At 41.5% G+C, this 15147-nt stretch overlaps 1 protein-coding gene across 3 annotated transcripts in view; it reads right to left on the reverse strand.

The window, feature by feature from the left end:
• Positions 1-14226, reverse strand: part of CSNK1A1 (casein kinase 1 alpha 1) — a 35149-nt gene extending 20923 nt beyond the window's left edge. For 2 of the 3 annotated variants that reach the window (XM_086621669.1, XM_009979463.2), the window contains exons 1-3: positions 13805-14226; positions 12835-12941; positions 350-476 (exon numbers count right to left, since the gene is read on the reverse strand). In XM_086621669.1, the coding sequence (XP_086477795.1) occupies positions 350-476; positions 12835-12941; positions 13805-13927 (357 nt within the window). In that variant the 5' untranslated portion in view covers positions 13928-14226. The remainder of the gene's footprint in view (positions 1-349; positions 477-12834; positions 12942-13804) is intronic. The other variant, XM_009979465.2, reaches the window with a different exon arrangement.
• Positions 14227-15147: the final 921 nt, after the last annotated feature.

Here is a 15147-nt window from a genome sequence, read left to right on the forward strand (position 1 = left end):
CCACTGAATCAGATCAGCCATAACTGGAGACTGCTTCAGACCTTCTACCACCACCCGATTGCTGATACCGGGAGTTAATCCACCCATATTAGACTCAATACTTTATTAGTTGCCTTGTTAGATCTGCAGCATCAAGGAGTTGGTATCTGTGCTGCCTGCCCACTACAGGCTTATGTTCATTTTGTATGCCACAGCACACAAAGCCACCACTACTTCGTTCCTAGATAGGTCAAGTGTTCACTTAGCTATATACAACACTGCATAAAACGTTATTTAACCCACTCAGAGAACCACATTGCACAAAATGCTTTAGGGTTTTCAACTTCCTCTCACTAAGATTTGTACATACCTGGTCTGCTAACATAAGTACTGTTTTCATCGTAAACCTGCGAGAACAGAAGTTGAATAGGTCTTCGAGGCTGGGACCAAGAAGATCCATAACTAGAACATTGTAGTCCTTTTCTTGACCATACCACCTGCAACAAAGAAAATTACTCAGCATTAGCAGGAATCCTAACGCCGCCCAGGATACCATCGGCCCTCTTGGCTCCAAGGGCACAATTGCTGGCTAATGTTCAATCTTGGAAGCTAATCAAAAACTAGGGCTAGTAGTGTCTTATTTTTCCTGGAAACAAAGTCTGAGGACAAAACAGAATACACAAGTTGGCAAGTGTGTGTGTGCACGTATTTAATCTTCCCTTAAGAGGAAACACTACCACACTTTAGCAGCAACTGAAATATCAAACAAATAAAAATGCAATCAAAGCAAAATCCATTACATGTCAATGTACCTAGGTGTGTGTACAAAGTCTGAATGGAAACTCATCTGCAGGACACTTTACACTCCTATCATTGCTTCCTGCAATATATAACTTCACAGTAACATTTCTAAATGCTTTAGGCTTTGTTTTCAGGTATGACTTGTCTGCAATAGACTAAAGCAGCTCATGCAGTTAACTCATACACTTACTACCTCTTAGTTCACTCATCCAAATTTAACATATGGCAATCAAGTTCTACTGTCCTATGAAGTTGAACACAGAGGCTCTTTAATAGGTTCTCAACATCATAAAGGGAAAAACACTTAAGCGTCATAAAAACAAAAATAGAGATGTAGCAATATTTCAGTTGCAGCCAGACTGACCGTGACATCCATCTATTAGCATCTGATATACCAATTTGGAGCAAAAAGTTAAATGCTACCAATGCTGTGAAAACAAGCAGAGGGCTTCCCATGCATATTTTTTCTGCCAATCCACATGTAGCATTTCTATCATAATACTGCTTTATATTATCTGCAACTGGGGGGGATAGTGTTTCACCAACTAAACTGCCTGGAAAGACCTACAAATGTCAGTTGTGAATTTCCATACTTGAAACAGGCACTGAAAGACAGAACCTGAATATTCTTCTCTACAGTACTTCTGCACATTCCAGATACCTACAGTTAAATGAGAGGTGTGTGTGAAAAACTGTATAAAGCTGTGTGGCGTACTAGTACATCACTGTAAAGATTTGACACCTTATCGATCCAAAGGCTGCATTTTGCCTTTGCTAGGCACATAGACCTTATGACAAGGACCCAGGACCAGTAATCCATGGAAAAGGCACTGACCAGCTCTCTCCTGAAGAAGTCTTGAAATTTCCAAGAATGATGGTGCAGACAAGATACACCAAGTATGTATCTCATAATAAGAGCATGTGGATTAAAAAAAAATGCACAAAAAACCAACAAAAATAAGATTCGGCTCAAACACAGTAGTAGCTGGGGCTTAGATCTGTACAGACATTTTATTTTCACTTTAGGCAATGACTCTGTAAGACTAATGCATAGCTGCCTGGAAAATAGGTATCACTGATAAAGCCAACAAATTCCTTGGTACTCGCAGGATTCCAAGCTTAGCTAGGGTAGTAAAATAAAAAGTTTACAAAACCACCAAGGAAAGATTCTATATTTGGATTTATTTCAGGAACTACCGGCCTGTACCTTCCCACTGTCAGGATTCTAGTAGAAACCATGCACTTTGTAATGCATTGTTATAAATTCAACAAAAGTTATATATGGGCTGTGGATCATACTGATTGTTTTACAAGTCAGCCTAGGACCTTTATTGATTCCCTACATCAAGAGGGGATGCAGAAAACATGTATTTTGAAAGCAGTCATTCAAATGAAATGTCAACAAAAGAGTCTTCCTCCACCATGTTAATGATCATAACAATCCTCTATTGGTTTTTGCCTTCTAAAAATTCATTGAATGTACTATAATGTACAAAAAACCCTCACAAGTGACTCAGCTGGGAAAGCATGTTGATGGAATCATTTGATAAAGTCTGTAATTTATGAAAAGGTTAATATTCACACTGAAACCTGACACCAAGCCACGAAACATATGCAATTTGAAAAGACCTGCCTAGCTAGGCCCTTTTAAGGAGTGATCAGAAGACAGTTTCAACTGAAAGAGCAACTAAAAAGAGTATTTAAAAAACCCAATGCAGAGACGGAGAAAGAGTCAAAATGAGATTCTGTTGAGAGAAGTTCTTAGTCAACTAGAAACTAGTTTCAGTTCAAGAATTACTGATTATGCCTGTAAATCTAACTTCTTGGTTCCTACCAAAGTCACCTACGCAAACGGCTGAGTAGTTTTGACAAGGCTCTATAAACAACTCCATAGGTCACAGTTGAAAATGAAATGTTATGGTCATCTAAAGCAATGACCTGTCTAGTTATTCTGTCATACGAAATTTAGACTTGTTGTGAAGTAGTCTACAGAATAACGAGCTGAATTGAAGCATTCTAAGGAGTGAATCAGGATCTAGATAAAACATGATTTTCTTCAAGAAATGGAAGTCCAATTGAGATGCTGAGTGTAATTGTTCAGCACAGTAATGGTTCAGTGCCCAAGAGATTGCAGAATAAGTGAAAAAGATCAAAGGTCAGTCTTCAACTGAGCTAAGAAAATTTAGTTACAGCATCACAGAAAAAGTGGAGCTGATGAAAAGGAAGCCTACCCTGGGAGCTACATTTTCAAAAGCATTTGGTTCCTCTATAGGGATATCTCTGCTTAGTAAGTGAAGTAATTCAGGTTGATTGCACAACCTCCGTTTGGCCTACTTCTGTATATGCACAAGAAAATTTTAATCTGACCATTTTGCACTGGTAGAAAGCAGAATCAACTCTGCAAGACAAATAAGACAGGACCTCTTAACATTTCATGTTTACCTGCCTGTAATTCTTCAGAGAAAACTGCTCCCTCTATTCATTTCACTACTGGCAACTGAAACTTCTGCGAGGTTATTGGAGTAACTTGTGCTTTATTTACTTTGCTAACACTGCAAGCAAGTTTTCATTTCCCTTGGAACGTTTCCAGGGAAAATGGGATTAAGAAGTAAGGCTACATCATGTACCTTCAAAGTCTAGTAGCTGCTACTACTGGCAGCTCTGAGTAAAAACACTAGAAGTCTTGGCTGTTCTTAGGAAGCCTTGGATATGATGATACGTAAGAGCTTGGCAAGTACTCTTTACTCCCATATTTGCATGATCAATGCAGGATGGCATATGAGCATACATTTTGATCAGCACAAATTCGGAGTGCTTTGGAATGCAAGTGTTAACACTACTGGGCTAAAGTGCAAAACAAACTGAGTACAATTCCGAAAAAAAGCTGGTGTGTCAAAGAAATCTTCAGAAGTTTTAATACTGCATCAACAATGAAACTTGGACTGAACTACTAATATAAAGGAATGATCTATACAAAGCCCTGGGCAACTGTTAGATGACACTAGCATCTCAGAATGCAAGCATCCCACACATCTGTTAGAGCTCCATGGATTTTATCTTCTATTTTTTTTTAAGGCACACCTGGAAGTACTCTCTCTCATACTAAAGTTGAGGAAGCAACAGCAGCAATGCATTTTAATCAGGGAGAGTTTTGGAGGGGAGTGGCAAGTGAGAGTAAGAGATCTAATTACTTGACAGTTCACTTTGGATGGGTAATGACTCTGCACACAGTTACACACAAAGTATCATCTCAAAAAGGAAAGCTAAGTTACTAGACTAGGGAAACTTATTATTTCTCTAATTCACTCTCACAGTGCTGTACGTGCCATTAGGACAGACTTCCTAAATTGAGAATTTTGATTCTGTAGCTCAGGTCTGTTTATTATCTACTTATGTCAAAAAAACAAAGTACGGATTATTACCAGCTCTCCTGAAGAACAGCAGTAGATTATTTTATTGAAGACTATACCAAAGGTTAACCGGAAAACATTGTTACGAAGAGCTAAGTGTTACTGTTGAACAGGCAGCATAACACTAACATCTGATACCCCAGTCCACACTCAAACTGTAAGGCACACCCAAGCTCAACGCGTGCATGAAAAATGCTTCGTCACTCTCCCTTCCCTCATCTGTTTAAAACTACAGATCAAATTACTACAAATCAGTTAGAATACAGTAAACATCCTTTATGAGGCTTTCCATCAAAGCATGGTTAAAGATTGAACGCAATGACCTTAATTTGACTTAAGTGACTTGTCTAATTCAAAAGACCAAGACTCACCACGTCAGCAAGTTTCCAAATCATGCGGTTTAGCAGCCTGATATATTGCCCCAGTGTACGCACACAGCTGAAACTTTTTGTAACATCCTGAATTTCAGTATTTGTAGCTCTAAGCTGTTTGAAAATATTTGGTTTCCAAATCCCATACAGTAAAGTGGATATGACACCAGATCACATGACAAGTTAATGTTTACTTGAGCTCATGTGGGGCAGTTTGTTTTTTTTTTTTAATTCCCTTGACTAACCTTGACATAAGCAAGTGAAGTATTGATGCATGTTTAACACTTAGTAGCAAATACTGCAGTCAGGTCTACTCAAACTTACAATCGCTTTCTGTTTTCAGAGCTGCAACTTCCAAAAATTGTATGATGTCTATTTCAGCAACTACATATTTCATAAATAATGACAAAATAAATGTTTGACAAAATGTTTTTTAATTGTTTGTTTTTTAACTGAGAAAATATTTCATACAGTTATTATAATATTCTCCTCACATCTAGTGTATCTTCCTTTGAAAGGGTCAAATTGAGGTAGGTCAGTTAAAGAGAGGTGAGTGAAGGGCTAACGGAATTCAGACACAGCCTATGAAATTATAGTTTCAGACTACTGTACCACTTACACAAATCTCAACTTCAGATCAAGATTAACTAAATTAATAACTGTACAATCGTTAATCATGGTTAAAGACACTCCAAATCCCATGCTTTCTGAAACCATGAAGGCAGTAAAGGCATTGTTGCCATTGGTATGTCATTTTGTCTTCTTGTACATGAAACCAGAACACCAGCTCAGTATCACAAGAAAGCATTCCTACTACCAGAGCAACTGCAACAAGACTATTCTGTTCCAGCTTCAAAAAAGCTCTCCTCAATCAACACATGATATGCCAGGTAGCCTATCCTCCACCAAAGGCTTCTGTCAATTCAATCACTGACTATTCCAGTGGAGGCTGTGACTATCTGGAATTATGGACATAACTGCAGAAGTTCATACTTTCATGAGAAAAAAATTATCTCCTGGTCCCTCACTGCAAGGAAGTACAATGCTTCTGTGGCAAGATTTTAATAGTTGAACTCAAACTTTTAGACTTCCAGAAACCTTTATAGTCACATTAAAAAAAAAAAAGGCTGATTTGGACTTCATTGACATTACATAAGCTTTTGTCACTTCCATAATTCACAGTATGTGACCTTATGATTACTCTGCGTAGTCCTATGCAATTAGTTTCCCAGCACTTGGGCTTTCCAATACAAAGTGGAAGAGTTCACATGACAAAAACGGAGACTGTTAGAAGAACTCAGGTGGATAAAAAAGCTATTAAAACAAAAAGTATACAGTGAACAAGCAAGCTGGAAAGAACTTACTACTAGAATGACCTGAGGTCCCCTTATTAGAAAGTCTGACAAGTCAGCAGGCACATGAGGGTGAATATGCAAGTCTGGAAGGCCTCACGAACACAAAGGATTCAGACATCCTACAGAAAACCAAATGACACTGAACCGATGAACACTCTGGAATTGTATTCCATTTCTGCAAGCACTAAGTCAATTATACAAAAGTCTCTGAACAAGGCATTAGTCAGATGATGAGACTAAAGAGAAAACACAGACCTCCCTATAATCATACAGCTCTAATACCTGGCACCACTGAAAAATAATAAGTAATCCTAACCAGCAAAAGTACAGGTATTCCACAAAGAGACTGTGGAGCAATTGATACCAATACTTAAGGAACTGACATGAAAGCCCTGTCATCAACATTAAAGAAAGGAAATCCAAATCAGTACAGGGACAGAAAAGAGATTTCAAGAAAGATGGGAAGGTGATGACCTCTGTAATCATGTAGTCAAACAACTCAGCAAGGCAGCTATGGAGTTATGCAACTACTCTTTATAGAAAGAAGACAACTGTAAAAGGGAGATGGGTATTAAAAAAAATCAGGGAATAAATGAAGAGGAGCTGACTGCCTATGGGTACAAGCATTTATCTTTAGGCACAGAAGCGCTCTCAGTGTCTGACAACAGAATCATGAGCGCTGCTGTGCCAGCCTGGAAAGTTTTAACGTTGCACCTGACTGATTCACAGAAAGAATAGCATGTTGTCCAAAAGAGGTGGTGGATTTGGACCAAAGTGGTCCCTTCTAGTCCCATGTTCTAGACTTCTCAGGACGGACATCTCCTGACAAATAATGATGCTCCAGACAGATTGGGAAGTATATTCTGCCTGTAAAAATATTTGACTCTTAACAGATACTGAAGCAATACACATGAAAAAGGTAATCTATCATCATAAGATTCATGTTTAAATTGACGTGTATTTTATATTTCTTGTTTATCTCCCTTGAAGCTGGAAGAGCACTTACTGTTAGCCAGCTAGGAGTAATATAAAGGAACTTAACGTAATATGGCATGACTGAAATACTGAAGTGGAATATTTAGCAGATGTCATCTAACATTAGTTGCCATGGTGAGTGTGAATTAGGCCACCCAAGTACTAAATAAAGAAACAGCAATGAACACCCTACACTATGAAGTTAGACAGACTCTATAAATAAAATTCTGTATCATTTTTGTACAGTTATGAGAGAAATATGAATATCTGAAGTATGCCAGTGCAACGCATATCCTGAGCAATAAAGTAATTTCATCTGCCTAGTGTCACATTGCCTACATACTTCATGTAGTTGACTTGCTGTTTTGCTAGCTGTTCAGTGAGGTACGTTAACTCCTGGTAGGAAGCAAGGAGAAGCTAAGTTAAGTTTCTTTCATTAAAGTCAGTAGGTTCAGTTCAGTTGAGAAAGTAAGCCATTAATCTGCAGTAGGTACAGGAAACACTGCTGAGGAAAAGAGTGTTTCAGCAGTACCTCTGCTGATCACCTGTTCCAAACAAGAGTGACACTGAACTGAATCACATACTTTTGCAGCTCTTTCTGTAAAGGCTGAGCTAAGGCAAGGACAAAAAAAAGAAAAAACAAAACCAAAAAAGGACAGCTTCATTTGTTTTCAAACTGTGGTCTCTCTTGGATGCTTCTAAGGAGTCCATGAAGACCAATTAAGACAGAAGCTTAGACTGCTATAAACCACGAAATCTTGTTTAAAGACATTCATTCTCTCAGTAGAATTTTTTTTATGTATTAAAGACTAGCTTTCAGTTTTACTTTGAGCTACCAGAACAACACGCAGCCTCTTATCTACTTGAGTGGTTGTGCCCTTCAGTATGCAGCCTTAAGTAATAACAGAAGGTTAATTAATAGGAGGTTCCATTGCTAGAGTCTTCCTCCTCATTACTTGCAGACTTATATGAAAGTATCACTCTTACCAATTAAAAGAAGACAGAACTTTTCAGTCTTTATCTAACTACTAGTTTTGGATTTAGTTGTTGTTTAAGATCAGGGGAAGCGCTGGGAGGTGGGGATGTGTGTGGTGTTTTTTGTCTGTGGGTTTGGTGGGTATTTTTCTGATTATGTTTTTGGTGTTGGGTTTTTTGTGTCGTTTTTTTTTTGTTTTAATGTTGCAGAAAGTTATTGGGAAAACAGTTTAAAATGAAAGTGTTTGAGAATTGTATTTACACATTTTTTTAAGCACTGCTTAAAGACATCAAAAGTTGAAGTGCTCAAGGAAAAATCCATTGTGAGAATAACCCTGAAGTTACCAAACTTGACCACATTTTTCCACTACATGTATTACTTAGCGAAGATAAATATGAGCAGAGTCTGTTATTAACAGATAATCCAACATCATGGCTGTAAGCAACCAGAAGAACAAAAATTGTAGATATTTTTATAGATTTTTTTTTTTTTTGAGAAACTTTACACTTCACTATTTAGAAGACTGCACGGTGATACATGGGTGGCAATACTGAATTTCTCAACACCAAAATATTTTGCAAGAACTTACAGCATTGAAAAGTTCAGAAATGTTAAGGATTTACTTGCTCAGTTTGCAAGAGAACGTTAAAAAAAAAATCACTAAGTCAGTAGTAGGTTTTTAAACTTACAAATGACTAAACTTAAGTACCATCTTGATTAATCTCACATGCTGTACAGTTATCTCTTCGGCCTTGCCCACACAAGAACACATGCAATATCTGTTTCACATTCACTAGGCTCTCTTCCTGCTCTTAAGTGCAACACTTCTAATGTATCCCCAATAGCTACAGCTGGTGCCAGCATAGCTGCTCTCCATTTGAAACTGACAATAATGAAAACAAGTTATCCCATTATATTGTCAGGAGAAAAATCAGAAGGCCACTTTTCTTTCCAAACTACATCTGAAAGATCACCTAAGGATAATCTTCCTAAAGGATATGAACAATAGTTGATAAACACCATAAATGGCAAAAATCAAGAGTCCCTGTCACAGATAATTTGAATAATTGCTTTTGTTAAGAGTGCTTTAACGGAGTTACACTATGAACAAAACAACATACAAAATCACCAGACACACTCTGCTGCATTCCTCTAAGCCAGAACCAAGAACTGGGAATAAAGGTAGATAGTTCAAACTAATAGGATCAGTACTCAGTTAACAAGATTACAGCTAAAAATGCTTTGCCACTGAAAAAGAGAGGAAAAAAGAAAAAGACAGCTGATGGCTGAGAACAATGAGAATAAGCCCAGCAGAATATTGCGGACTTTGCATTGTGTCCTAAAGGCAGATCAGATTGTTAGAACGTTAAGCTCGGTTCAAGAGCCTTTTGTGAAAAACAAAGGTAATAATCAACCAAAATTCGTACATCAAGAACAAACCACAGCTTAAAAATCTGTAGCACATTTATATAAGGTTTTGTGAAACTCCGGAGACAAGTTCAGAAACTTGGCTACTCTTCCAGGAAACAACAATAAGCAGCAGAAGTCAAAGATTTGCAAGTCTAAAAGGGTTTAGAATATTCAGACAACAAAGACATTCCAATCTCAATTTTTGCTATTTTATGTGCAAACAACGTGTTCTGTTACAGTGCGAGTTCCAAGGCCCCTTGAGTCATCTTCCACAACTGAAAGTTCACACTTGATCCCACAGGAGCAATATTAAAAACCAAAATTTTAACTCCAAAACTGAGATTTTGTTCATTAGTTTTCTTGCAATCAGTCATAAAGGTCACCAAATCAACCTTAAAAGCTATAAAAAAATTGCTTGGTTCTAGATAAATTGACACTCCAGTTATGCCCTTATCATTACTATGTCTGCAATCACATCAAAAGGGCAGAATTCAGCTGTAAGAACAGGTGCCCAAAATGAATGAGCAATCCATACCTCACCTATTATTTCAGCTTTGTGAGTCAAACAACCACAGCAGACCACTTCAGTAAGGCAAAGCCACATAACACAACTTCTACTAAGTTGATCTTGGCCACTGGATTAATTTAGTAGATGAAAAGTAGAGAACAATTCTCTCAAGATTCTTAGAGGAATGCCAAGATTACATGCCTGTTTCCCAAATGTGTAGCACTGAGATAAAAATGCTGCTGAGCACAGCTTACACAGCATGGCAACGGGAAGAGCTTAGAGTGAGTCCTTAATTTTCTATCACATGCTCTGTTTATGCTGTTGTTGTCTAAAGGCGTCACATTACACAAATTCTAACAAATGTATTGAAAGATTTTCCTTCAACTTGATTCATTCTTCAAAATACACTGAGCCAAGAACAGCTTATTCCGACTTGACAGCATACCATTATAAAACAATGACGGAACTTACATTATCAATTACACATGCAAAGTGACCTAAGTACAAAGTCATACATTCTCCCAGCTTAACTACTGCCAAAACGCCATCTCAGAAAAGCCTGAACTGTCTGAAACAATATGCACAGTAATTTCCCTTTGGTCTTAGTCTTTGTAATCATCTATTCAAAGACTTGTCCTTGCTAAGCACCTCAGTGATACACCTCATTTGGTAGGCCAAGTCCTCCCCCTTAGACTCAGAGCACCATGGATTCTATTTCTGCTAAATGCATCACATTTTAGCGTTTGTCACAAGAACTGTGCTACGTTCCTTGCTCAGATTCCTCTTAAAGAAGATAAAACACAAAAATACTATTACAAAAACTGTAACTGTATTACAAAAATACATCAGGCGTGACCACATGTCATATAGCAAGACGACAACTAGTAACAGAAGCCTAGTCAGAGAACCTGCCAAGCAGCACCTGCTACATACAAACAGATTTAAAATTAATGCTGCGCCTGAAGGCAAAAAAAGGTTATTCCAAAAAATTTTCTGAAACCACTTTTCTAGAAAAACACTACGAAGATTAACACTGTGAGAACCTGAAAAATTTTAAGACTCACTGACATTATCAAATAGATCACCTTTAGCATGAGTCTATGAATCAGAGTTGTTTTGAGTATTGCCTCAGTTGTCCACTCTTACTCAGATTCGTATAATCTTGCATTATTTTGAGAGGGGAGAAAGGACGAAGTGTTTGTAAAAGAAAGGTTGTAGCTCAGACTTCTTAAATGACAGTCATCAGTTATACAGAAAAAGTCAGATACAAGAACATCAAACATGGGAGAAAGAAAACTTAAAAAGATGACTACTGTAATTTAAACCAGAATCAAGTTTCTCACCATGCAAGATTATTTCCAGTATTTCAGCTTTAAATAAAACGCTTTCACAGGGCGTTTTACCCAAAGCCAAGAACTTACTTTTAAAGAGTAGCTCACTTCTGTTACATGGAAAAGTTGAAAAATATGCAACTTAGGCCTTGTTATAGCACCAAACATTCATTTACTTTTTTCAAAAAAGAAATAGTTTAAGAACATCTGCTTTTCCAGTTTTGTGATGAAACACCTGATATCCGCTTGCTTTGGCTCTTTTCCCAGTTATCCCTCTTTTAGCATATAACTATACTGTGACAGCTTCCAAAAGTGCAGTTTCTATTCTTTCAGTCGCAAAATAAAGACATCTATTTGAAGAAAAGAAGGAAATTGTGGTCTAAAATAAAGACTAAATCTGTTTTCACATAAGCAACTCTGTATAAGTTAGAAGTATTCTGCTTAATTCAGGGTGGTTTACTCTATTCCTGCAAAAGACTGTAGTGAATGAGGACAGATGGCCAAGACAACAGTCTTCTCTGCTATATAGCTCCAGCTTACACTCAGGACTACAGCCAGTTGTGTTGGGGGGCAGAAAGGGGAGGAGGGGAGCAATAGCTCCCCTCAGAAATACAAACTTGGTTTAGATTTTGTTAAAATTTATATGCTATCTAGAATATGTCATCGTTATGACCCTACAATAGACCCTATATGCCACTATTAATATAGATGCACATACAACAAAGTCAGGAAACAGTTAACAGATTAAATGGAATTCACAGTTTGACCCAGTATCTACATCAAAATCATTTCTGCAGCTCAAGGAACAAAATTCCTTTATGCCATAGTGCAAACATAAGAAACATTAACTTTAAAAACAATTACTAATAAAGTTTTAAAAAAGAACAACTTCTTGTACAAAGTCTTTCTGGGAAAAAAACGAAGCTTCATTTAATCTATTATGATGCATAGATTCAGCAGCTGGGAACTAACCCAATATTACACCTCCATAATCTCAAGAGAAATAACTCCTCCTAGAGTCTGCTGCACCGGTGACTTTCTTTCAGATCAGGAAATTTGTAAACACTATTGAAAGTTTCAGACAGAATATGAAACAAGGAAGCCACAGAACAAGCAACTGGGAGGGATCAATCCTGGCACTTTAACTGTACGGAAATCCTACTGACGCATCTGCTGTGGGTAACAGAAAGGGGCTGCCATTTCGTTCCTGGTTGAGGTTCTCTGCAGTCTCAAGCCTTGCAGCACATAACTATGAAAGGAAAAGATACATGCCTGAGCACGTTCCTTGTCCCAACACAAGAAAGGGGAGGGTTAATCACGTCCATCCGCCATTTTCTGAGCGGAGGAGGAAGACATGTTGGAACAAAAAAAAAAAGCAACAAAAGAAAGCAGCCATTTCCAGTACCAGCTCCAAACTCTCAACCTCATCAAGAACATTGGCTCTCACCGAGAGTCTCACACTTTGTTCTAATCACGACAGGAATTTCTCACAGTTCAGGAACTGCTGAAGATCTCACTTTAAAAGCACAGTATGTACGGATAAGAAAAGACAGCGGGACGGTGGGGAGGACACCCAACTAGTCATAGAGCTTGGAATGGAGCTTTTTTCCCCTCAACAGCCCAATCCCTCCCAAATAAATGCCTTTTCAATGGTGGTGCCCTGTCTCACACTAACATTAAAGAAAATCACTGTAATGGCATACATGAACAATTCCTACCGTATATGTGGGATGCCAACTCCTCCCTGCAGAATCTTGTATAGTTTGCTTTCATACAGCAGCTGGGGATGTCTGGCCTTCTGAGACTCCAACTTTACAGCAACTTCCTAGAGTGAGAGGGAACAAGGAATCAGAGCAGAGCGTCCAACAACCACAGCCTTGTCACTGAGGTTTTAGGGGCACAGCACTTCAATATACCCCACACACTCCTGCTGCAAATGCTTTGAGATTTTTATTTTTTTTAAGCTCTCGGTGCTCATCGTCCTGCATTGAGTTGTGTCTTCAAATAAAATCCATATCGTGATGATTTGTACATAAATATCCATCCCAGGTCATGAAACTGAGCTGGAGATGTAAAGCCTTCAGATCCATGTAAGTGAGGAAGAACATACGTGGGTGTTTCTTCTTTACAGCTCAGAACCGTGAGGGGGAGGAAGGAAAGGAAAAAAAGAGCCGAAGAAACAGAGGATCTTCTTTGTTACTGTCGATGAAAATGAGATAAAGTGTTCCCCAGCTGAGAGAGAGGGGGGGGACAGATGATTGGTGGGAGAGGGACGACTCTGATCGCTCATAAAAGACAAAGTATGTTTTCCCACAATGGTGGTCCCCTCTCCCTACCACTCGCAAGCGAGCTATGCAACTGCTGGGTGGGGAAGACCACGACCACACGACTCTGCTGTCGGCTGGGGCAATGTCACCCCCCTGGCGACGAAGGCCGTCAGGTGAGGGAAACTCCTCAATCCCAGGGCACGCGTCTTCACCTCCCCACCCCACGGAGGGCGGCTCAGCCAGCCTGGCGAGATGGGGCCGCCCGGTGCCTCGCAGGCAGCGACACTGGGGACAAGGGGGGCAAAACCAGGCTTCACGTCGGCCTCGGGAATGTTATCGCTGGTCTCAAGATCCCCCCCGAGGTGCGGAAAGGACCACGCCGGCGGGCCCAAGGAGGTGAGGGAGTGCGAGCAGCCCTTACCTCCCCGTTGGTGATGTTGATCGCCAAATAGATGTCCCCGAAGGAGCCCGACCCGATCTTCCGCACCAGCTTGTATTTGCCTCCGACAATGAACTCGGCCTTAGAGCCGCTGCTACTCGCCATGGCGAGAGGCAGCTGAGGGGCCCTCCCGGCGCTGAGAGGCTCGGGGGGAGAAAGAGGGCTCTACCGCCGCCCCAGAAGAGAGTAAAGGGGCAGGAGAAGGAAAAGGAGAGGAGGGGAGGTGGGGGCAGAAAAAGGAAGTCTGGTCCCCGCTGCTCAGCTCCAACCGGGCCCCTCAGGCGGGCGCCCCCCTCCGCGGCTCCGTCCCGCTCCCCGGTCGGGCAGCGCTTGAGTCTCGGCGCCCTCCAGAAAGGCGAGAGGCGGCCCCCGAAGTGCTGTAAGGGCAGGGAAAGGGAGAGGGGGGAGGGGAAGGGCAGGGCGAAGCCTGTTGGCTCCGCCGGGTCCCGGCCGCCGCCGGTCCCTCACTCGGCCGCCGCCGCCATCTTGTCTCTCAACCACCGCTACCGCGGACACAAAATGCCCCCAGCCTGCAGCCGCCGCTTCTTCACCGCGCGGGGCACGCTGGGAACAGGCGGGGCTTCTGGCACGCATGCGCTGCGAAAAGCCCGCCTCCTGTCGCAGCGCGCCTGCGCGCAGGGCTGAGCGGGCGGGACGAGGGCGGGAAGGCGGAGGTGATACGCCCTCTGCGCATGCGCCTGCATCATCCGCCCTCACAGCCAATGAGCGGCGTCTCTCTTCACCCGCCCCTGGCCCAGCGAGCCGTCGCGTGCTGGCTGTGCGCATGAGCAGTACCCGAACCCGAGCCCGGGCGGAAGGCGGAGAGAAGCGTACGTGCCCTCACCGGCTTCTTAAAGGGCCAGGCGTCCCAGCCCCGCGGCTTGCGGGCCTCGGCCGGGTCTGCCCTGGGCACTGCCCCAGTTGGGCTGGGAGGCACCCGGCCCTGCTGGCTGCGAGGGGGCCCTGGGGTCAGGGAGCAGGAGGCAAGGCCGGGCCGGTCACTGCTGTGACGCACGCTTCACGCCTGCTTTTGCGCGGGGCTGTGGCCGGGCTGCTGGCACTGCTTCAAGGCTCTTATCAAATCCCAGACCCGAGTCTGCTGTGTGATAGTGGGCTGCTTTTATATATAAATGAGCCGACAACAACCTGCCGCCTGTTCTCCTGCAGCACCAGGGCCCTCTGGCATCTGGCAGGTGGTCGGGCTGAGCCGAGGGCTCGGTGGCGCCTTCCCCCTTCATGTGCACACATAACGTCTGCCTCATTGCCTCTCCCTGCTCCGCCTGCCGTGTCAGATTTATCCCTCCGACCTTCGGCCTCGGCCTGCT

Source organism: Tauraco erythrolophus, chromosome 16 (genome assembly GCF_009769465.1).
Source record: "Tauraco erythrolophus isolate bTauEry1 chromosome 16, bTauEry1.pri, whole genome shotgun sequence".
NCBI lineage: Eukaryota > Metazoa > Chordata > Aves > Musophagiformes > Musophagidae > Tauraco > Tauraco erythrolophus.